Here is a 25,505-nt window from a genome sequence, read left to right as displayed (position 1 = left end):
TATTTTTTGGGAGATTGTGAATTAAGACATTTTAGTACATGTATTAAGCTTGTATAGACAATGGAATGAACCAAATATACTAGGTTTGCATGATATTAGAAGAAACTGACATTGCAATTGCAATTTTTTTTTCTGCAGTATATTTTGCTATATGAACAAATACACAAATTTTCAGCAAATGATTTAAAATATATGTTCACTTTCAAATGAAAAATACCCCAAGCTTTACTCATCCTCCAGCCATTCTAGGTGTATATGACTTTCTTCTTTCTGATGAACACAACCGGAGATATATTAATAAATATCCTGTTGCATCTGAGCTTTAAAATGGCAGTGAGCGATACCAACGAGTATGAGCTGAAGAAAGTGTCTCCATCCACATCCATCCATCATAAATGTGTATCCGGGGGGTTAATAAAGGCCTTCTGAAGTGAAGCGATGCATTTGTGTAAAAAAATCCATATTTAACAAGTTATGAAGTAAAATATCTAGTTTTCATTCTAGTGGACACATTAACGATATCAATCAACAATATCAAACATTTTCATAATTTTTTAATTTATTTAAAAAAGTTTGTTGCCTCGAGACAACAATGTACCACAATGGAAAAATTTAAACATTTGGCATTTTCATGTAGAAAAAAGAAATATATTTATTGAAAACATCAATTTCTTTAACTAGACACTTAAACTAATTTATCTAGTTTTTAATATATTAAAAGTTTCATATTTAATAAAAAGTAACATTTTTATATCCAGCTGTTGCCCTCAGGCAACATTGTACCATAGTGGAACACAAGTATTACCAAAACATCATATCTTTGTTATTATATCAAGTTATCATATTCATCTTCATCCTCATCTCCCTCTTCTCTCTCACCCTCAGTCACTCCCTGACAGATTGTCACTATGATTTCATCTTCTTCATTACAGTATGACTCCTCATCCTCACCCTCATCAACTGACTTTGCTACCTGTGTGTTATACCTTTTTGAAGTGCTATAGAAAATGTGCAGATCATAATATATGCAGATATAGTACGTGAATTACTATTCTCATAAGTGCATTACAAAATCATGTGAAAATGGCAACATATTTAGATAATTCTCACTCCTTTCCTTACAAATATGATACATTTGTATTCAAACCTATTATGCCTGTATGGCCATATGCGATTCCATTATGGTACAATGTTGCCTTGAGGCAACACACAGTTTTTTGTTATTTTCTCTAAAACATTTGATAATGTAAAGTTCCTAAAAATACTTCTTTACTTGCCAGTGAAGGTGACTCATATTTTTGTGGGTGATTAAATGGTTACAAACAAGTGAAAAAACACTTTTCAATGGAGAAAATATGGAGTCATGTGACATGTGCACATGTACTGAAACAGGACACAAAATGGACCCCTGTAGGTCATGTTTTGGTCTTTTTTGCACTTTTATTGATTAATATTTGAGTTATTCTGTCCTGAGATACGTTTGATAAAACAATTGGTGCCTTATTTTATTAAAAACAAACTAAAATAGACCATGTTGCCTGGAGGCAACACCGTACGTGCAAACTATCCTTTTAGGATTGAATGATTTGGGGGAAAACTTGAAAAAAAATTTGGTTTTCACACTTGGTTTAGTCATTACAACAACCAACTCAAACTTCTGTAACCATAAAGTGAACAGAAAAAATAAATAAATAAATTTTATATATATATATATATAATATATATATATATATATATATATATATATATATATATATATATATATATATATATATATATATATATATATATATATATATATATATATATATATATATATATATATATATATATATATATATATATATATATATATATATATATATATATATATATATATATATATATATATATATATATATATATATATATATATATATATATATATATATATATATATATATATAATATATATATATATATATAATTATAATTTTTTTTTTTTACAGGCCACATTCCCACTGTTCTGACCCATTTAATGCGTCTATAAAATAATTAATAATAATAATAATAATAATTAATTTATTATTCTACTATGCATTATTCACTTTCCAAACCAATAGTGGTGTTTTGTTTCTAAATGAATCAGTGTTATTGACTGATTTATTTTAGAAAACTGTTCAGTGACTTGATCATGACAACTCTAGCTTCAATGTGTTAATTACAGATATTGTTAAAAAATGAACATTTCCAAAAAACAACCACCACAACAACAACAAAAAAGAAAAAGTGAGACAGCTGCTTTCTGAAACCTTAGCAGTAAAGTGCTGGATTCACATTGTAAGTTCTGTTTTATTTGTAATGGTCTTATGTTGTATTTTGGTTGACGGACAGTTAGATACAGGCACTCACTGAATCACATGATTGAATTAAAAAAAAATATTGCTTGTTGAGGTGTGTTACTTCCAGCTCCAAATGTAGATCATGGAGCATCGGTCCAGTGATTATTGGTCAGATGGTGGGTTGTTCAGTGGAAATGGATTTACTCCATGACCAACAGTGGATGGTGATTTCATGATCATGGCAGCAGTTATTGTTTACAGAGCTGGGAGGTTGTGGCATTTTCACTGCGCACCGGCTCGCCACCCACCCACAACCCACCACCCGCAGCGATGGAGTTGAGTTATCATATGGTAGACTAGTGCAGAACTGCTGTGTGATGCCGTACTGCTCCTGTTATCTGTATTTCTCACTCTCTGCCATCTGGATCTTGCATGGTGCGGTGGACAACAACCACAGGGTCAGTGTGATAAAGCGAGCGCTATGTTGTTGTTCTCCCACCGGAGCCCATTGAGGGAATGGTAGATGTAGAACCCCGGATCAGCAATGATTCAGAGAGCACTGAGGTGATGTTTAAAAGCAGTCCACATTGTGCATTCAAACACACTGAGCATTAAATTGAAGTGATCTGTTACTGCTATTAAATATCTCACACCACAAGTCGAGAGCCACAGTTGCTTGTGCTCATTTTTTAAATTTTTTTTATTTGAATATATTTTTAAATTATGCTAAATTTTCAGCATCATTACTCCAGTCTCCGGTGTCACATGATCCTTCAGAAATCATTCTAATATGCTGATTGTCAATGTTGAAAACTGTTGTGCTGCTTCATATTTTTGTGGAAATGGTCATACTTTTTTTTTTTTTCTCTCAGGATTCTTTGAGAGTTCAAAAGAACAGCATTTATTTGAAAGTTACAGAGGCAATATTTCTCACTTTCATTTAGTTTAACTTGATGTACTAAGAAACTATAACTGAAATAAATTAATAACAAAAACAAAATATTTATAAAAAAAACTTATAATACAATCTTAAATATACTAAAATAACACCGACATGGACAGTGTCCAAAATTAACCAACCACTTTCCACCTTCTCTGTGACAGTTTTTGTTACTGCACCTATATGTAAATTACCTCTGTTGTGATAAACGATCTGGGAGGATGGTGGAGAATCCGTTACGTTCTGAGCATTGTTGACAATACGTTTTCTGTTTAGCGTGATACGGCTCCTTTAAAACTTGTTAAGATGTGACAATGTATTAAAGGGCACTCATGAATGCAGCACTTTTGTGTCTTGTCTGTTTCTCTCCAACCCAGTAGCCATTGTTTTATACTCCTGTGAATGATTAACAAATGATCCTCTCTTTCAACAGGTCCAGATACGACAGCGTCTGTCCTCCGTGAGCAGGTGCTGGTGAGGGCCAGGAAGTGAGCGCTGACGGTACGTGACCTCTCTCTCGACCTCTCAAACAAGGCCGTCCTGGTTGGGTCAGGCTGGGGTTAGGCACATATATCAGTAGTACTCAAGACCACCGGACCATTCTTGGATCTGTTTGCTGCGTTTATTTTGAGTACGTGCTTTATGGGTGTGGAGCTTACAGAAACTCTTCCCCCACTGCTTATTTTGGGAATAATTAGTACAGGGTGGTCTGGATGCAGTTCAAGTGTTGAAGTCTTAGTTTGTTTGAGTGTATTTGCCCTCACCGCCTCTGGTGTGTCTCGATGATTGCCAACATAATTGTGTTATTCAGAAATGTCTTGTTTTAAATCCTTCACAATCCATATGGCCACTTGGATGTGTTCCCACTAAACTTTGAGATGGATTGTTGGCTGAAAGGCTCATTTCCGTGCACTATTTTGTATCATGGAGATGTTTAGTTAAACGTATACCTGTTTACTCCTTAGAGCCTCTATGAACCTTAGCCTATGTTTACATTTTTGTGAAATGAAAGCCTAAATTCAAACCGTTCATCATATAAAGCAATTGAGTCTCTTCAGAAAATTTGGGCTAAACCACTCAATTCATATGGATTAATTTTACAATCTCTTTATGAACTTTTTGAAGCGTCAAAGTGGTAGTTGCATAGCTGTCTATGGACGGACAGAAAGCTCTCAGATTTCGTCAGAATATCTTCATTTGTGTTCCGAAAATGAACGAAAGGCTTATGGGTTTGGAATGACATGAGGGTGAGTAATTAATGACACAAGTTTCATTTTTGGGTGAACTAACCCTTTAATTCAAATGTCCTCTTAATCTTTAATATTTGGCCACTTCTGTACAATAGAAATGCTACAGCCACTCTAATTTCTTGAACAAGAACATGTGGACATCAACACATGCAAACTCAGAGCAAGTGTTTAAACTTTTATTTTGAAATTGCGATGAACAACAACTTGCGTATTTAGAAACATTTACGTATTCTCTTGGGTATTCTCAAATGGACCCATACAGCAACTGGTTTCACGGTTGCTCTCATTCACTTCTCTCATTGACTGTTGTTAAAGAACTGACGTAATCTTCCTGATTTAAAATCCCAAATTTCAAACATGTTTGATATGATCGGGGTGGCCCCAATTTGTGTGAGAGCAGATCGGGAGGTGCAAGATTCGATCTGTGAACACCTCACAATACCAGATAATCTGCGCCAAACATCGGAACCAATCGAGGTCCTCGACACATTTTAAAAGAAATACTCTACTTTATTTGAGGAATCATGACAGTATATATTATATTATATTATATTATATTATATTATATTATATTATATTATATTATATTATATTATATTATATTATATTATATTATATTATATTATATTATATTATATTATATTATATTATATTATATTATATTATATTATATTATATTATATTAATTATATTATATTTATTACTATCATTATTTATAATATAATATCACCTTTTATGTTATATTTATATTATATAATTATTACTGTTATTATTATTATTATTATTATAATTATTATTATATATTGAGCAGCTCTACAAACAACAAGCACAGCAAACAAGGGTTTTAAATCGTATTTTAAATCACCATTGCATTTCTTATTTGAAAAAAATGCCAATTCGATTCTCCAGATCGTGCAGCCCTAGCAGATGGTTTCATCCCCAGATCAATTTTAGAACAATCTCAGTTAGTTCTGTTCTGATGGATTACTTATTCAGAGTCCTCATCACCACTCATGATGTACAACTGAAACCTCTACTAGAGACCAAACATAGACTACTGGCAATGTAATCACACACCTTTTATGTCCACACAGAGATGGCTCATTTTCAAGTATCCACCAACACAGGAAAGGCCCATTTATCATGACTACTAAGATGTAATTGCGAAGTTAAGTGTCTGGGGCACAAAATAACCAAGTAATGGTTGTGGCTGGCATTGATCTTGCCTTGGCATGGGCAGAAATTTACCAATCAAACATTGTCTTTTAAGTCTGCTCGCTTTGGCTCTCTGTGCAGTGGAGTGGATGTTGAGAGCAGTTCTATTGCTCCTCTCAGACTTGGTTCAGGTAATGGAGTGTATCGCTGTTCCGACAGGCCAACATGCTCTGACTTCCTGCCCAAATGGTGGCTAATCAGTCTCTGCTGGTTTGAACTGCAAGGATGAGCAAGTTGCGAAGACTAACAACTTGTGTCTGCTTGAGTCCACTTTGCTCTTCTGTCTTATAACCTCGATTCATTAGCAGTAGAGATGAGTGAACGTGATTCTCCGGCCCAAACTGGCCCAAACCCTGCCGTCATCATTCTACTCCCACCAGGATGCTTTGCGGACCGGATGCCAAGCCCCGCCCTCAGAACCACGCATTGACACACATGCACACGGTATGGCCAATCCACGTGAGTGTATTCCCAGGCTACCTCTCATATTCCTGCACGCTCGTCTCTCTCGATCAAACACACACACACACACACACACACACTCTCTCTTTCGCCGCAGTGTCCTTGAGAATCCAATGACTTTGGCAGCCCGCGCCTCTATCTCTGCGGTTTTAGTACATCTGACATTTCAGCGTTAATTGTTCATCGTGCGTTTAGCATCCGACTAATGTTGGTTTATTCTCCACATATTTTTTGACATCAGTTAACATATGTATGACATTTTTAGAGCAGATATTGTACATTTAGTAAACTTAATTTTTTTGAAGCCATCTTCTGATCAGATGCCACTTTTTTATTACTATATAAATAAAACAAAAATAATAAAATGGATAAGGAAATTATGTAAAACGTTAGTGTAAATAATAATAATAATAATAATAATAATAATAATATGGTAATAATAATAATAATAATAATAATAATAATAATAATAATAATAATAATAATAATATGGTAATAATACTTTAAGATTATTTTCATATCGTCCTTTTTTTTTTTTCCTTTTTCACCGTATCTTTATATCTATGGATTTTTTAAAATCCAAAATCACAATAATTTACAATAATTCTTTGAAGTTGTTCTCTTCCTTTAAACCTTTCTTTCTGAAATCAGATGCCACATATTATTTTTATTATTATTATTATTATTATTATTATTAATTTTAATAATGTATCAAACCCAGTAATGTATTATTTTAGTACAAATACAAATATAAATTCAAAATTATTATTATTATTATTATTATTAACAACAACTATTATTTCTCTTCTTATATCTGGAATTTTTCCAAATCTGCATCTAATCAGAATTCACCATCTGATGAATGACATCAGTTTTTTCTCTTTCTTTGTCATTTCCTGTGAAGGAGTATGTGCTACTGTATTTCATTGTGAAGTCTTTGTTCTCTGTCAGGCTTTGTTCTTCGCATCTCGTATCTGTTTTTCATCATTTTCAGCTGTGTTTTGGATTGGGCTGAATATGTATGTCTTGAAAGGACTGTTCAGTGGAAGACATGAACATGAGCTGCTCTCAGAGAGAAGGACACTGTTCTGCCTGAAGCTGCTTGAATTTCTGATTAAAACTGTCTGCTGGTGGGACTCCTGGAGTCGCCGACCGCTACTGATGAATACAGATAAACACTGATACACGAGAGATGCTCGCTTCCTCAGCTGAGAGCAATATGAATAATACGCATTTGCAAACCTACCTAATTTTAAAATCGGCAGGAATTTAACTTTTTTTAGTTCATACAGCTGGTTACCGTAACAGTGAAAAATACAGCGAGATGTAACACAATGGCCAAATACATTGCATTATGGAAGTTAAATGGAATGAATGGGTTATGTTGGAGTGTTAGATTGAGTTTTGTTGTGTCAGTGCACAGACAATGCATCTGTCTGTTTTACAGTGTGGTAATGTACCATCTCAATTCTCAGCCTCTCACTGCAATAAGAGCCGTTCCATCTGTCGGTCTCTCTCTCCTCCTGTCTTCCATTCGTCGCTCCCTGGGAATCGGGGAGCTGCTTCTGGAAGGATGTAGCCATGACGACAATTCCCGCGGGATAAGTCGGCACAGAGCTTCACTTTTTTTGCCCATCTTACCATGCAATCTCTCTGTTCTCTCCCAGTTTGTGTTATTGGCCTAACAAGAAAGGGTGTATTTGTGTTACCCCAAAAAGTACCAGTTTAGACAATACTCGTATGAATAAACAGTGGAATTGAAAAATGGAAAAGTTTAGAATTAAAAAATAAAAGAAAATATAAAAAAAATATATTAATGAATAATTATTAAATTATTGCAAGTTAGCTTTGAAAGTGTAAGATCCCACCCTCCCTTCAAAGCGCTCGTCTAAGCCACGCCTCCTTCAGAACACATGAACGCACAGCACAGTCTGCAAAGCTTCAAAAGATGAAAGATGCCGTTAAATTATCTCAAAGCACATAACATTACAATAATAATAAATGTAAACAACTTATAGAGCTCTAGTTGACTGCCAAAGATTAATTTCGCCATTTATAGTGTTGACATGGAAACACATAAGTTGGAGTCTGAGGACATGAACAGCTCTGGGTAGAATGTCACGGGTATAAGCCATCTCATAATTACGGATACAACATGGCATTAACGCAGCATAAACTACTTTTTTTGGTTCAGGAGGAACAGTAAAAGGCAGCTGCTGTTTGTTTGTGGCCCTCTGTGACTGTCTGTCTACAACTATGCAACATGTGATGTCTGCACAAGGTGCACGGAGGTATGGAAATACATTTGTTGACAGGCAGGTAGGACATCGTATGCAATATTATTGCTATCAGGACGTGAAGAGAGTTTCAACCAGTATAACAGTGTTTTTTTAAAACAAATTGCCTACCTTACCTTTAATAGATTGAGAAATCAAATTTTCCTTAATCTTTTGATATATAAGAGGTCATTGTACTTTAAAAAATATTCTGTAAGTTTCAGAACTCAATTTCCTTGTTAGTCTAAAAACAGCTTCTATTGAAACTAAGCTTAGAAAAAAATGCAGTTCACGACCCCTTTAAAAAAATATATACAATTGTTGATAAATAAATAAATAAATAAATAGTAATATTAAATAATTATAAACATAAATAAGAAAAGAACCATGCAAAACTAAGGAAGTAAACAATTAAATGAAAAAAAGATAAAAAAAATATATTTAAACTGTGGTAAAGACTATAAATAAAAATACAAATATATAAAATATGAATAATAAAAATCAAATTAAGTAAATAAGATAAGAATAAAATAAGAATTCAATGAAAAGTGTATTACACTGATCATAAGATTCAACATTGTATCAAGCCAAAATAGCAGAGATGACTGGAACGAGTTGTACTGCAAACACATGGACTGAGAACTGAGACACATCTCTGATCAGCAGCAGATCCCATCCGTCGCATTAATCTCTGTGCTGGATCATCACATCACGGAGTCGATGTGGTTCACATGCGCAATCAGAAATGCAGGATGAGAGGTGATGAATATGTAACTAGGAGAGTGGTGCATGCTGGAAATGGGGTCAGGGGTCAAAACTGCAGCTTACACACAGAGATGAACACATCTTCCTGCCTCTCTGGCTGGTGCGTCTGATGGTCCTGGGGTCACTGAACTCTGTTAGGAATTCAGCGCTTTGCTGAGACAAGCCGATTTTCACCTCCTCACACACAGCGCCCTCCCGTCACTCTGCAGACACACACGCGCTCACACACACACAGAGCTCATAAGCCCCATATCGGTTTTCCATTCACACTGTCATTGAACCCCCAAGAGCTGCACACCTCTCTGAAAATGAGGTGATGTTTGTAAAAGCATACTACCAGCACTGGGCAGAACATAAAATATTTAATATATTTAACATAAAAGATCTTATAAGAATGTTTAATATATTTACTGCAGTTACTGCAGTTTGTTGCCAATATAAAATCATTCTTTGTGAATATCTTTGTGACGGTAAAAATATATGTATTACTGTTAATGTATATAGTCATGAGTGCAAAGGAAAATGAGTAAATATTAATCGTTGGTTATTAAATTAGTGATAAACTGTGTGGAAAACTGTGTTAACAACTATTTTTTGTTTATTTTATTATTTTACATTTTGAATCTATTTGTCTACATTGACTGTTTGGTCAAAAAGATTTTATCATTTTTTTTTTTAAGCAAGCACATAAATGTTGAAATATTGAAAAAGATTATATGCGTCACACTGTCATTTGTATATATATATTCACAGTAATACTTTATTATATCACTAGCACATCCCCTTACAAATGTATCATGAATATTTAATATATCTCTGCTCCATACAGAATAGAACTTTCACATACTACTAAAAAAGAAAACAAAGGTGGCAGTATTCAGTGTATACTGTGCAGTAAGCTTGTATTTTATTATGAGCATGGAGACAGACAGGAACTGTAAGCTAAGCTTTCAAAATTCACTGACGTGACCTCAATGACCTTTTTACATTTTTCTTTCACTCTCCTTCAAGGTCTCTTCACAAGTACAGGCGTCTCTGAAAAACCAAAGGGAAAAAAAGGGAAAAATGATGTTTAGTACTTAATCTGGCATCAGATTTCTCCCACTTCCTGTGCACTCAAACAAACCCAACACAAGCGAGAGGTATGATGAACTCTTCAGACTCTTTCAACCTCAAGGCCCCCGGCACGAATTCCCCGTGTCTAATTAGGCCGTTTTATTGGGAGCGTACGAGCCGTGCACCCGAGGTCAGCGCTGCCTGTGAAAGCGCACATGTAGGCGTCTGAATGAACCTGCTTCCTGCCACCCTCGTTTGATAACCAAACCTCTATTCATTCATTTCTAAATCCAGAGGGTCTCTGGAAACCAGGCCGTTCCGATTCGGAATTAGTTTTAAAGACTCGTGAAAAAAATCATGTTCGGAAGCCAAAGGCTCCTGGGTGGACTTAGAAAAAAACGGAGGGAGTAAACGAATATTTGAGAGGGAGAAGGAATGGAGAAGAGTGAAAGAGACAGCCACTGAAATATTTACAACATCGCTCAATCTGATTGACCGTAGACTGCTTGTCCCAGTGCATTGTGGGTCGTGGTTACTGCTGGATATCGAAGGGAGTGGGTTATTCTGAGAGAGACGGCGAGGGATCGCGCTAATGAATTGGTGTTGTCGAGTAACATGCCCAAATTGACCTGGAATGAATGGATTCACTGATCCGCTCTGACTTGGCAGCCTAGTCGTGAGGTGCTGCGGCTAATGCGTGTGCACAAGCGCGCTCTGTTTTTCCTCTTTCGGCTTACCCACACTTGTTCTAAATTCCTCTTTCTGCGTAAACGCAGCTACATGCTGAGTTTGTTCTGCACTGTCTCTGCGCTTTCACAAATATACCTCGCTTCCTCAGGTCACACGTGCACACACACACACACACACACATGTTGGCGGTGCAGTATGGAGTAGCAGGGGGCAGCGTGCAGCCTGCTGTGTTGATTGCAGTATGAACAGATGGTGCCCATGATACCGAGCCACGGCGGCCCAAGGTTGGACGCGACTCTAGCGGGGGAGCTGACGTACCGTATTGCCCTGTGTGCTAGCTCATGAAGCTGAAGTGGAGAGAGAGGAGCGAGAGAGCGCCATGATCCTTGTGCCGTTATATAAGGGTACTTTTTTAAGGGTCAGATGATGGAAAACAGTATTTCTCTTGCTAATGCAGCGATTCCCAGGTGGTTTTGCTTCAGACACATTGGGCATCAAGTGGTGACCAAATCTAACATTCTTGTAATGTAACATGAAATTTATTATGATATATTTCCATAAGCTTCATAGGGTCAACCATATACAAAATTAATTAACATGACATAAACTGTATAGCGGAAAATATATGTGTAGGGTTTAATTGGATACGCTTCCTACAACAAAATATGTAGTAAGCCTGTTTATTTTGCCGTCCAACTATGCACAAATATCTTATTTTATTACTTACATTTTTAAATATAAAATTATTCCTTAACCAAAGTATGAAATTTATTTATTTAATTAGAAAAACTGAAGTACATAGAAGTGGAGTATATTTACTTGATGTCCGAGGAATACATTTTGGTTTTAGAAATTTAAGTATTGGAATACTGTATATAGAAAAATTGGAATATTGTTGAAGTAAATTGTTATACAGTACATACACACACGTGCACGCACACATGATGTGACTTTTAATTTAAATCATGTGTTCGTAAATGCTGAAATTAACATTAGCTAAGATTCATTTCTAAGTATTATTCATTAGTAGTTCATGATGACTAAAGTAGCCAATTAGTGTGAACAAATAGAGCCTTATTGTAAAGTTTTATAAAATATGTATTAATTTCACTTATAATAGGTTAGCCGTCGTAACGGAGGTAATCTACATATGATATCTTAAAGGTACAGTACCAAAAACAGCCTGTTAAGGTGCAGTGAGAGAGTGAAAAATAATTGTGTAAAACAAAATTATGAGTGTTAGTCAAAAAAACTTTGACTATTATAAGAAGGCTTCATGAAGAGAGATAAAACACTACCCGCATGGCCCCTATAGTTTACCTGCCGTGCGTCTGAGCTGTGGTGTCTCTTTGAGGTCTGTTTCGAGGATACAGGAAGATGATGATTTTGAGGCTGACCGCTGTGCTGTGTTTAACTGTTGTCTTGGCTCAGTTCTACTCAAGAGTCTCCTTGATTTATCGGCGGGATACAAAGTGTTGAGTGGGCTGTATCTGCGCACACACACAAACACACACACACACACACACACACACACACACACGCACACGCACACACTCAATAATATTTCCTTCATCTGCTTTTCTTTCTTGTCCAGCAGTGTTTTCAATCATTTTTTCGCTCTTTCCTGCATCTATTCACTTCATTGTCCTGATGGAGTTTCCCTCTGCCCTGCTCTGTTTCCTTTTCATATTTTTTTGTCCTTCCTTCCTTTATTAAAATTCTTTTTCAGTATCGTATCTTAACTCTAAGTGCTAAACAAGTGTTGTGTGTGTTTCCTCTCTTTGTCCATTTGCACTTCTCCAAAGATCTAATCCACTCTAAATGGCTTTCACTTTAAGCCCTTGTTTTGTAACATGGACAGCTGTATTTTTAGCACGTTTGCAGTGTTACCAAAGCTACTGGAAGCTCAAGTATCCTGCGGAGTCTGTAGACGTCTTTTATGTGTCACTGTAACCTCACAATGAACAAATTCCAGCTTTTGAGAAACCTTTAGTTTTTTTTTTTTTTTTTTTTGCGCTTGTGAACTGGGCTGTCAGAATTATTTGACAAGTGATTAATACAGAGACATTAAAAGACGTTATTGTAATAAGAGACGGATTATGGTGTAAATGAGCCTGATGTACTCAGACGCACGTTTTATTGGTAATATTGTGCAACAGTGTTTGTTACAATGTAGTTACACTATACTGAGTAATACTGATGAACAATGCTCTTGATATGTAATTATTTTGTTCAGCAACTTGCAACTATTCATTGGTTTAAATAATGTAATTATCTTACAGTACACTGTAAAGTTAATATTAGCTTGTGGCTGATTATTTTTGTACTGTAGTGATTTTTTTTATTTTTTTTATACACTTGTAGCATGACTGTAGTTTACCTATTTTCATGTTCAGAGTAGCAGCCTTGTGTGGTTGTTTGGACTTTGAGACTAAAACAATGGGGGGAAAGCATGTAATGTTGATGTCTGTAAAAGCAGCTGTAATCTCTTGCGTTAAAAGATATTTTCTGTCTGAGTTTGTGGGTTTATTCCAGAGCTTTTTTTACCAGCTATTACATTAATACATTCTCAGAATGACTAGTTTTAATACCACAACAATTCTTCGCATTTTGCTTTTGTAACGTGTGTGTGTGTGTGTGTTTATGCAGTTCAAGGTTTTAGAATAAAACGCTATTTGGCAGAGCATGGGTGTGTATATGGGGATTTAAACATGTGCATGTGTGTTATTGGAGTCCTCAGGCAACATTAAAGAGGAAATCAATTTGATGCATCTCATTTAATAATTCCAGGTCATTTTTTTGTGGTTCCTCCTTTGAAAAAATCCTAATGGGATTGCACAAACGAGTCAGCCAATACTGTAGATCAGGTTTTTGCCAACATTTCTAAAACCCAAGCCCATGTGTGTATTGTGTAGTTTTATTTTAGGTGTATAAACATGTAAGAAGTTAAATAGTTTAATTTGAACAGAAAGATTATGATTGTTACTACTTTGTAGGTAGTCATGCCTGTGTATTGATGTGTTTTGAACTTTCTATAGTAATGTATGTACAAAATGGCTAAACTCTAAGCTTTTAATTGTCTTAACCACAAATTGTTGGTCAAGAAATTAGCAAAATTTAAGCAAATGTCTCAGCAATGTAAACAGGATTAGATATCATCTTTTTAAGCAGAGGTGATCTTAAAGTCTGTCCCAGCCACTGCTACTTTTTTACAGGCGTACCCTAATGTGAACTTGGGACAGTAATATTGATTTAAAAATAAATTTGCAAATAATATTATGTTGAGTAGTCTATCATAATATAGACCCAGCCAGTTTTACTCATTCCCTCAAGAGTAAATTTTTCAATAATTACCTAATAATTTAACTGGAGTCTTCCATACATGATGTACAGTCTGCCGTACGTGCATTAATTTGAACCACGACGGCTATTATGGGAGTGGTTTGATGCAGCGCAATAGATAACTTTATCTTGACCCTTAAGAAACTTTAATTAATGCTGTCCCGTAACAAATCTGTTTCAAAGGTGTAATTAAATAAATTACTAATTACAATATTGAAATAAAAATGTAAAGCCTGTGCAAATAGCCTACTAGAAATCGTGAATATATAATTGAGAATCATGTAAAAAACTGCATTTAATTTATGTAAAATAATAATATTATATTATATAATATATGTGTGTTTTGTTTTTTGGTTTGGTTTGGTTTGGTTTGTTTTGGGTTTTGGGTTTGGTTTGGTTGCTTAGCTGTTTTCTTATAAAGTTCCAGAAGTTCATCAAGTTGTTCATCCACTGTATGTCTTTTTTTAGTTATATGATGTCACTACATTTCCATTTTGACACCAGCCAATCGCTTCATTGCCGATGGTGGTTTCGAGTATCGATACATCTGCCTCTTTTTCTAGGAACACAAGTACGTGCAGTAATCTCAGACAATTTAATCCAGATATTTTAATCCAATCTGCAAAATCATTTGAAGAACCAAATTAGCCAAAGTTCAGTTATCACAATTAGAAGATCTGGCATCTGTCAAATCATGTATTAAGAGAGGTAAGAAGAACGGACCCCAGGTCCATCAGGCTCATGTTTTGGCCTGGTCAGAGTCCAGATTTAAACCTTGTAGTGAATATTCGGTCTCACGTTTAACTCAAACGAACTGGAAGACATTTTTCAGCTACTCATGAACTGTTTGAAGCCATTAACACTGAGTGGAACAACACTCCTTCTTCCTGTAAAAAGATGTCTGCAAGTTAAGGGAAGAATACAGAATATGTTAAATTCTTGCTAATTTCATGACCAGCGATTTGTGATTAAAATGGTAAAGACCATTAAAAGTCCTCTAAATATTTTGAGTGTAATTCAAATAAATTATGCATTCTTCGTTTAAGTTTTAGTTTATTTTATTAACCTTTTAACCAGCTTCTTAATGTTTACTTTGAATCCTTGATAGTGCTGTTAAATGCCAGGAAGAACAATTATTACTGACTAAATACCCTTGGAAAACTGAATCAGCTGGTGAATACTGTACATGAGAGCTACATTAAATGGTAAATTGACTTTTTACATACCTCCTGCATTTAAAAAGTTAAATATTAATATAAATATTAACAAATAAAATAAAACAATGTTTTATGTGTTTGTTACAACATAGGCTCATTTGAAAAACATGCCAAAATTGGTGTTGAAATGAATTTCACTTAGAAAACTCACTCAGGTATGAGTCCCATGAAAAGTCATGATGGCTCAAAGACTTGACGCAAGCTCACATGCAATTGTTGCTTCAGCAAATGTGTTGCTGAAAAATGTCTCACGTTTGCTTTTGTTAAATCTATCAGAGAGGTTTAGTGTAGAGTATTTTTAAATGCGATAGAGCATTAACCTTTTAGCGTCACTCACCGGCCATTTTATTTCCAAATTGCCAATATACATACAACAACCAACATAGAACGTTGTCAGATTCACATTTATCAGTTCATCTGAATGGGCTTTTACCGCCGCTCACTGGACATTTTGAAAGTGTCTCGGGCTGTACAAGGAGCAATGTAATATTGTTTTACAGAAATGCTGCCACAGGCACCTTTTTCCAATGAGCCTGGGTTGGTTTGCCACATTAGTATTTACTAAGAGTATTCTGTGCTCAGAGTTACTCACCCTGTAGTCTCAGCCTTAGATGTCACGTCTACAGACCGTTAGCTGTTGCAGTAAACTTGTACAACGTTCTTGAATGAATAATTTATTAGATGCACGCTGTTATTGGTGGCACATCCACTTTACATTTTCACACCCCTTAACATGATGTGGAACAAAACCAACTGTGATTGGTTGTTACATGTCAGTCAAACGTCCTTTTGGGTGGAAAGCTGCGATAGAGTCCAGACCTTCTGCCATCGGTCTGAAGGTCTGGCTACACAAGATTGTGTCTATGTGGGTCCTAGTATAGTGATGGGACACTATCCTGTCAAAAAGCACCGTCCTTCAGATGGGATGTTTAACCGAGGTCCTGACTCTCTGTGGTCATAAATTCCAGGATGTCCTTCAAAAAAAAAAAAAAAAAAAAAAAGAGTAGGGGTGTAACCCCGGCATCCTGGCCAAAAATGCCCATTGGCCTCCTAATTATCCTCATATTGACATGCTTCATCATGCTGTCTCCTCTCCACCAATAAGCTGGTGTGTGGTGGGTGTTCTGGTGCAATATGGCTGCCGTCACATCATCCTGCACATTGGTGGTGGTTGAGGAGATTCCCTCTTCCATATGTAAAGCATGTTTTACAATAGAGTTGTCAAAAGTACTACCTTCAGTACCTTTTCTATACTGAAATTTTAAAAATGTGATGCTTTGAGCACTGTTGAGCAGATTCGTAAACACCCCTGATTGGCCATTGTTTTCACGTCTCATCTGCGATTGGTACCGAAGTTGGTACTTTTGACAGCTCTATTATAAATGTAACAAATGGTTAATTATTATTAATTATTAAACTGGGTGAATTTAATTGGTAATGATATTGACTACTTTGGTATTGTGACCTAATCTTCAGAGAAAACTGGGATAGGAAGTATTTTAAAATGGAAAAATTACACACGGCAGCTACATCCTGTCATTATGATATTGAGTTCAGTTTGGGAACCATTTGCTTTGATGGATCGTTCCGTCTGCTGTGCGTCTGTTAGTCAGTGTCACATTAGGCCATCAGAAGTTGATTGAGGAAGTGACAAAACTATAGAAGTGAGACAAATGAGAATTGTGTGAGGAAGAATGAGTCTAAATGAGAGATTATGATGTATTTGTGGGAATAGCAGATGACAACAGGAAGTCACACGTTAGTTTCTATTCTCGTAAGTTATACTTTCCCTTCGTAATTTCTCTATTCTTGTTATCCTCCTCTTCCTTGCTTCTGTCCCTACAGGGTTGACCTCTAGTCAGCAGGAAGCATCCCTCCATCTTAAATATTGGCAATGCAGTTATTTGTTTATTGATGGCATCCATTCTCCCTGTAGCCTGTTCAGCATTTTCTTTCACTGCCAAAACAACAAATGCGAGAAGCTGCACTTTCACTGACATTTCCACTTTAATATAAGCCATATTTTAATAAAGAGATTCCAGGAAGACTGTGTTGTCAGTAAAATGGACATCATTTTTGGAAGATGATGCGTGTTTGTTTGCATTGTGCTCATCGTAACTAATTGGCATTATATTAGCACCTTTAATTTTTTTTCCCCCATTGCCTTTGAAGGGAGCAGGTTGTTATGAGATTCATGCATCTGTTCAAGATGACAGGGTTTTTTTCCCATTTGGCTAAATTTACCTCAAAGTGGTGTTTTGGAGCATGTTAGATTTTCAAATCAACTCTTAAATGCTCACACCCCAAGAAGAAAAGGTGAAAGGTTAATACTAAATTTAGTTTAAGTGGTACTATTGCTTCATTGTTGTATTTAGAAGTGTGTTGGAAGGACATTTGAAGAATTTTGTTTGCTTTAGAAGGCTGTATTTCTGAGATTTGCCTCAATTTTTAGGACTTTGTTCCGTCGTACAGTTTTATTATGAAAAATTACTTGAGTGCACTTTAGTGCATACATAACTCTATTAAAATGTAAGTGTTGTCTGCAAGCAAGTCTGGACAGTTGTGGCTGATTACTTTTGGCTGATTTACTTTTTTTTTGCTTAATTTAACAATATTATTATTATTATTATTATTATTTAAAAACTTATTTATTATTATTTATGAGCTGATGTTCACCAAAGCAGTGCCATGTGGTGCAGAAAAATGCCAAAGAATACAGAATTTAGTTTATATTTTATATAGAGAGGGCCCTTGCAGACTCTCATGATCATTAAAAATAAATAAATAAATAAATAAATAAAATAAATTATTATTAAAATATAATAATATAATATCATATTAAAATATGATATTAAAATATAATATTAAAATATAATAATTTGCACTCGGGCGAGTCCAATAACAAACATCTAATCAATCAGCATCAGGGGACGTATAACGGTCGAGGAGAGAGAACAAGCAAGAGGGAGATTTGAAAATAAGAAAAAAAAAACTGCAGAACGAGAAATGGGACACGATACAAAACAGTTAAAATGAATATCACTGGAATTAAGTTTTATGCCTGGGTAAGCGCTTTAGGACCCGGTTATATTAGAAAAGCTTTCCAGCGCTGGAGAGAGCTAAGACAGAAGGCCTGAAAACTGCTTTGATCCCGCTCGTGTGAGTAACACCGGGTTTTGATTGTCTGGAGTTGCTGTGCTGTTTGCGACTAACAACGAACACTTTGTATTTTCTCGTGTGTACTGTATGTTCATTTTTTTGTGCTTCCTTGTCATTCGTTCATCAACTGCGCTTTATTTTTTGTGAAGCATTTTGTTGTGCGTCAGCTGTGATAAACAGACTTCCACTCGCATTGCGTGTGTAACAGCAGCCAGATAGTGAGAGTTCTGCAGCTAAACGACTGCGCACTGTGACGACCGCTAGAGAATGATGTTTAGTGTCATTGGTAGTGCATTTGCCTCACATGCCAGCAGCGATCGGGCAGTGGTTCGAGACCGACTCAGAGCAGGGTGGTTAGAATTGGAGTGTGAGTTTTGGAGGCGGAACAATGAAGAGAGGTGTGTGTTTGTTTGGGTTGATTTCAAATATCAACAATGTCCAACAGTGTAGTTCAAATACCACTTACTGCACCTTTAACACAATGCAGTTGTTTGAGTGAGAAACCTAATACAATGGTGTTAAATGAAAATGATTTTTTTAAATGAATTGAACACGAATACAAAGATTACATTTCTAAGAAGTAAAAAATATGCCTATCTTAGATCCACAATGCCAATTTTTTCTCCTTGTAACTCTTGACAGCGCTTTTGTAAGAATGTTTACTGAAGGTTAAAATATGTAAAGAACAAAAGACTTCTTTTTCATCTGTCTGTATTTTTTCTTTCTTTCAGAATGTCTCACTGTTAAGCATAAGAATAGAAACCTGTGACAGTCATTTCTCACTGCTGTCATTCAGCTCAACATGTCGGAGGATTTGTTTACATGTATTTGTGCTAGAACCTTGATTTGACTACTGCATAACTATAAGTTAAACACCTCATAGTAATGAATTATTCATCAACATCTAGAAACGTTGGATGTGGGATAGAGTTCAGGAAGAAGGGCACCCTAAAGTGCATTGTCTTTCTGGACATGTGCATTCATGTGTGCTTCTGTTTGGGTGTGTAAGACGGCACTCACAGAGCATGTCACTCGGCTGGTTTGAGTCCAGGCTCTTCCTCGTGAACACACTACTGAGGAATACTCAAGTGTGTGCGTGAGCAAGTTTTTAATGATTTGTTTAAACATTCTCTTTCCTTCAGTAAATGCTTTGAATATAGGGGTACATTGAGATTACCATTAATAGACTTAGCCAAAGAGGTTAAAATGGCTCTGAAGTAAACATTTTGATTAGTAGTGGTATTTAAACTTATCCGAGCGTCCATCAACACAGGCCTCCATATTTAGCTGTAAAAATAACCCACCACTCACCTAAACATAACACTGTTGCATTTACATGGGTTGCAGTTTGAGTTGGAAATAACATTAGGATAACACAGCATTCCCAGACTGATGGTTTGGATGTTTGGAGCAACAAAATTAACATCTGTTTATTGCACACACCCTAACCAGCCCCCAAGTCGTTTCCGGTTGCTCTGAGTGGGAGCAGGTGTGGTTTGCCTTGTGTAAGATTCATTAAATGGCCGTCCAATAATCAGTGTGCAGAGAAGTGTGTTGCTGATCTGGCAACCTCATACTAATGAGACGCCATCCGCCATGCCAATGCCTTTTGCCTGCAGGCCAGAGCCATTTTCCTTAGAGGAATCTGATGAGATGTTTGTAACGAGTGAGCAAAAATGAACACGCACTCATTTTGAAATTTTAGGAGGTTTTCAACAGTAAATAAATGCCAAACTTGTATAGAAAACGTCAACTAGGCTTAGATTGAAAGTCCCTCTAATTTAATACCCACTTAGTTGATTACCCTAGAGAAGAAATTAACAGTTTTCCTCAAAACACAATTATTGCATATAATTAGTAGCACTGGGGCAAAGACATGATAGTAACCCTCTTCACCCACTCCCCTCACAAAATCTTTCTATCTTCGGCTTGGTAGTCGAAAACAGTGTTGTTCCTTACTACAGTAGCTCCCTGTTGTCTCAAGTCTCTGGTGGATTGATGTGTTTTAATGAGGTTTGCCACTAATTCATTTAAGTATGCAGAAGGACTGCAAATTTTCAATGAATCACAATAAGAGGTTGTGTTACTGCATATGTGATGCCATACGTTCTGTTGTAAGGGTCGCTTTTTTGTACACATAGCTGATTAACATCTTAAAAGAAGCCAATTCCCATAAGTTTCTAAAGGTGCACTTTGACAAAATTAATGTAATTTGATTATTTTTCAACGGAGCACTTTTGTGCATTTCTTACATTGCTTTTCAGACATACTGAAAGTACTAAATTCCTACGCAGTGTCATTCCCAGCATCTCAAATGATGTACAGTACTTTGTTTAATTGCATTTTCTGATAGAAATGATGCTTGTGGAAATTACGTTTTGTATTAAAATGGCCGACTCCTTTGTCTTGCTATCTAACATTTTATGTCCTAATAAAAACGTTAAAATAATATTTTGGCACTTTTTTTATAACAAAAAAATAGAGCATGATTGGCAATATTGTTTGCAAGTTGAAGAAACATCCAATTATGAATTTGAATAGTAAAAAATGGTTTATATCTTTCAAACTCAGAATATATCTTTTCTCATGCTAATATTTTTGTCAAACACAGATTTGTTCAATTTGTTTTGTATATCTATACATTTCTACTTGATATGCTATAACCAATGTACACTTAAAATTTTTGCAGTTCTTCCCCTGACTAAAGATTTTTTTTTTAGTAAACTAGTGGTCGCTCATTTAAGACATTAGTTGACTAGTAAGATGTTTGATATTCTTTTAATAGCTTAAATATAATTGGGGGAGTGGCATCGGGAAATGGTTTCAGTTTCAGGGCTGAGAAAGAATGTAACATTGTTGTACATTACAGAGAAATACTAAACCATAACAATGAGCATTAAAATATAAATGAAGCACTCAAGTGCATGCATAAAGCTTGCTGCAGTGCACTGGCAAAAGCAATGATTATGTGTCTGGAGAAAGACAAAGAGACTGTCTTAACATGTTAACAATTTATTAATAAACTTGTGATTTCTGAGACCGTTTCGGCTGCAAAGATGAAGATGACGGTGCTGACTTGTCACCTTCACAGTGTAGTTGATGTGCCTTTAGAGAGAAATGCACGTTCAGTTAATCATGCAGTAAGCACAGTACTAATTTAGCTTCCACACTCTGCAGGAACACTTGGAAATGTTCCTAATATTAGCACACATTTATCTAGGTTAACGTTAATGTTTACAGGAGCAGCCATGTAAAGAGGCTTCTACTTGCATGTTTCAAATGATGAGCCGTGTCTGAGGTCAATAGGCAAATTTCCTGAATGACATTATCACATGGACCAGCCATGTTCAACATTTGTCCACCACAGACTCTGTGACTTTAGTGACTATCTGACTTAAATTAGTCAACAAATATTTAGTTTGAGAAATGCATTTCTAACGAGAACTGTTAATGCTAGAAAAGCTAAAACCGTGATAAGGAACAGTATTGCTCGCTATTTTCTTTGACGCCTGGTAGTGATTTGGAGGGTGTGAACTAGTTTGTTTACCCTATTATTCTGCAACAAAGTGGGACTGTAATTGTTTGCAGGACAGCAGTGTCGCCTCAGGCTGTCTTCAGGAAGGCCAGACTGTCCTGGTGACAGAATCCAGTTAAACCCAACATCTCGCTCATGCTTTTCTAATACCTCTATTATCTAAAACTGCTAGAGGGAACCAAAAAATGATTAAAGGATTGACATCAGTCAGAAAGAAGGCGGTGAAGGTCGGTCAAGGGAGCAGTGTTGGAAAAGGCTTATCTCGTTCTTTTCACTTATTTGTTGGAGGATGTATGTGCATTTCTACTTGTTCTTGCTGAAATATAGAGCTTAAATGTGTTTTCATAATTTGACCACTCAGCTTGATGTATAACATCCTTCAGATGCATTCATTTATTCAGCTGTGGCTCCCTAAAAACTTATATTTACTAATCAATTTATGATAGTTTTAAAAAGAAAAAAAAGACCTTGAATAATGTACAATATATTTAAAAACTAAAAAATAATGAAGATCTGTACGTACACTCACTATATTTAAGATGTAAGGAGAATGTTATTACCTTTTTACCTGATTTATAAACCACATTATATTTTTATAGTGTTTAAATGTAAACTGTTGTTGATAATGGCATAATTTTTAAACCCATATGAAATCAACATGAACACAAAGAGTACATTTCTTAGATCTTGGCATGTGTTTAAACTATATGTTTTAAAAAAAAGAATTTCCCTTTATATATATATATATATTGTGGCCACTTCTATTTGACCCATATTAACACACACTGCAGTTTCTGTGTTATTTTGGGACTTTAACAGAATTATGACTATGGTCATCAGTTGATGAAAACATTTCATTTAATTACATGATATGGTGATTAATTAATCACATTATCACATCTACTGAGAAAGCCCACCAATGAAGATTATTCCAGAACATTAGATTATTGTGCCAGAAAAATGATACTAAACTAAACTTGTGAATTTGTTTTTTTTTTTTTTTTTTTTTTTTTTTTTTTTTGAGGTAAATCAAATGTAAACGTCTACTTATATATGTATCTTAAAATATATCCTATATATTATAACTAGACAGTATTGTAGTTTATATATATGTGGCATTTGATTATTAATCTAGTGATCTGATTTATTTTTTATTTTTTAAATGGTTGTCTGGGCTAATGATCTCTCTGAAAGGTCTCATACGTTGTGTGTTTTCAGCAGATTGTGCCACTGATAACGAGGCAGTGACAGCAGGGACGCCAGCGAGCAGACTGTGAATGTCTCTGTGTGGACACACTTCACTGAACATTATTACAGAAGATCTGCAGGGCTGCATTTGAGCGTAATTGCGCTGTTGGCAGCAGCGTGGGGTCCCTCATGAGATACAGTTGTTCATCTCTTAAAATGATGTCAAACTAGAGGTTTTGTGCATAAAGGGACTTGGGAGATAAGCTGTGGCTTATTAGACAGCACTATTCCTTCCTGTTTAACATTATCTTGGTTATGGATTATTGGCTAATGTACATTAGGTGAGAACGTTTTATATTATATGCTTTAACCAGAGCATGGACATAGTCCTATATGTGGCCCTGTCCCAAATGGCACACTTGATATTGGCTTGCGGTCTTGTGGTCTTTGCTCCCAGGTGTCCCATTTGTCATTTCAGACTTTCAGGATGGTGCTCAGGAATGGCCACTTTTTGTGCAGAGGACTTTTTTTGTGGACTCACTGGTTCGAGCTTTCCAGTGGACTATCAGCCAACAGCCCATATGCAAAGTGTAAACTCACTCAAACCACATAGCAACACTAGCAATCACCCTAAAATCACTTAGCAACCATATACACTACTGTTCAAAAGTTTGGAGTCAGCAAGATGATTTTGAAGTTTCTTAGGCTCACCAAGGCTGCATTAATTTGAACAAAAATACAGTGAAAACAGTACTATTGTGAAATATTATACAATATTATTAATACTGTCATTTTTCCAGTCTTCAGTGTCACATGATTAGTCAGAAATCATTCTGATATGCTGGTTTGCTGATTTCTTATTATTGCCAATGTTGAAAACAGCTGTGCTGCTTCATAATTTTGCTGAAACTGTGATACGGTTTTCACATTAAGCACCTTTTTTCTTTATGTAAATATCTGGTTACATAATGTAATGAGTTTGTTTCTTTAGCATTGAAATATGACTGAGATCAGCTCTGTCCCCTCACCGTTTTTGGATTTTTTTTTGTTTTATTTTATTTATTTATTTTTACATTTTTGGCCTGGAATCGTTTTTTGAGAGTACATCTGTTCAGCTCAGAAAGCCATAATCCAGAGAATGAAATTATATTCCAGGGAAATTACATTAATACAGGGAAGACATTTGGCTAGATAAGAAGGGATTAAGTGGGGTAAAAAATTTACAGTTCAGTATTTGATCCACAAATAATGGTTATTGCTGGCTCTCAAAACGATTCTGATGCGTGTGTTCTCTGCATTCAGCCGAGTTTCACTTATAATCATGTTTATCTTGAGCAGTGGAAGCACTTTGTGAAATAACCCTGATAAACATACCCAGATAAGTGCTCAATAAAACAAGAATACATGCAAACACTTCCCTGCGTTGGGAAATAAACAACGGAACAGGCCACGTCACAGTTGTGTGGCAGCACCCAGATCATGAAATATGTATAACATTCATATACTGCATTGCTCATTTTCAGACAAAGAGTCAGTGATACCTCCTGAGGGAAGTGTGTGATGGTTTGTGATGCTACACATTTAGTCTCCTTGGTTTCAGTGCTGTTGCACGGACGGTGTTGCGATGCTAACAAGAAAAATACACTCAATAAATGCTGGAATGATGTAATTAATGTTGTTCTCTGTCTGTCTTGCAGGTTTGGTGCAATAGGGCACAGCGGGGGGGCAGATAGGCGAGCGCATGAGGAGAGGGCGTCCTGAGACCCCCATCTCCACCGCTCGCACACACAAGTTCACGGACACACCGCGTCTAGCAGCCCTCCAGCCGCCATGGTAAACCCCTCATCTTCTGTTTGTGTGCCTGATTGTCACATTTTTTGTTTGTACAAGGTTAATGTCTAAATTATAAAATCTCCCTTACATGTGTTTCTGTCCAAACCGGTCTAATCTAAAACGAGCCAAGATGTGATCGAGAAAATGTGATGGGAGCTTGAGAGAAAGAGAGAAGAGAGGGGGGGGGGGGATCAGCGTTTGATTAATGGGCCTCACCTCCGGCTTGTGGAAGCAGGGTCTCATGGGAGAGTAGGGC

General features: G+C 36.0%; 1 protein-coding gene across 12 annotated transcripts in view; it reads left to right on the top strand.

The window, feature by feature from the left end:
* strbp (spermatid perinuclear RNA binding protein) overlaps window positions 1-25,505 on the top strand; it is a 128,370-nt gene that overhangs the window by 56,821 nt on the left and 46,044 nt on the right. For 10 of the 12 annotated variants that reach the window (XM_067398213.1, XM_067398212.1, XM_067398221.1 and 7 more), the window contains 2 exons: window positions 3,695-3,762; window positions 25,114-25,249. In XM_067398213.1, coding sequence (XP_067254314.1) covers window positions 25,247-25,249 — 3 coding nt within the window. In that variant the 5' untranslated portion in view covers window positions 3,695-3,762; window positions 25,114-25,246. Of the gene's footprint in view, window positions 1-3,694; window positions 3,763-5,361; window positions 6,171-10,212; window positions 10,372-25,113; window positions 25,250-25,505 lie in introns of those variants that run through there. The other 2 variants (XM_067398216.1, XM_067398215.1) reach the window with 2 other exon arrangements.

This window comes from Chanodichthys erythropterus, chromosome 10 (genome assembly GCF_024489055.1).
Source record: "Chanodichthys erythropterus isolate Z2021 chromosome 10, ASM2448905v1, whole genome shotgun sequence".
In the NCBI taxonomy this organism is placed as follows: domain Eukaryota; kingdom Metazoa; phylum Chordata; class Actinopteri; order Cypriniformes; family Xenocyprididae; genus Chanodichthys; species Chanodichthys erythropterus.
This window is presented reverse-complemented; position numbering and strand designations above follow the sequence as displayed.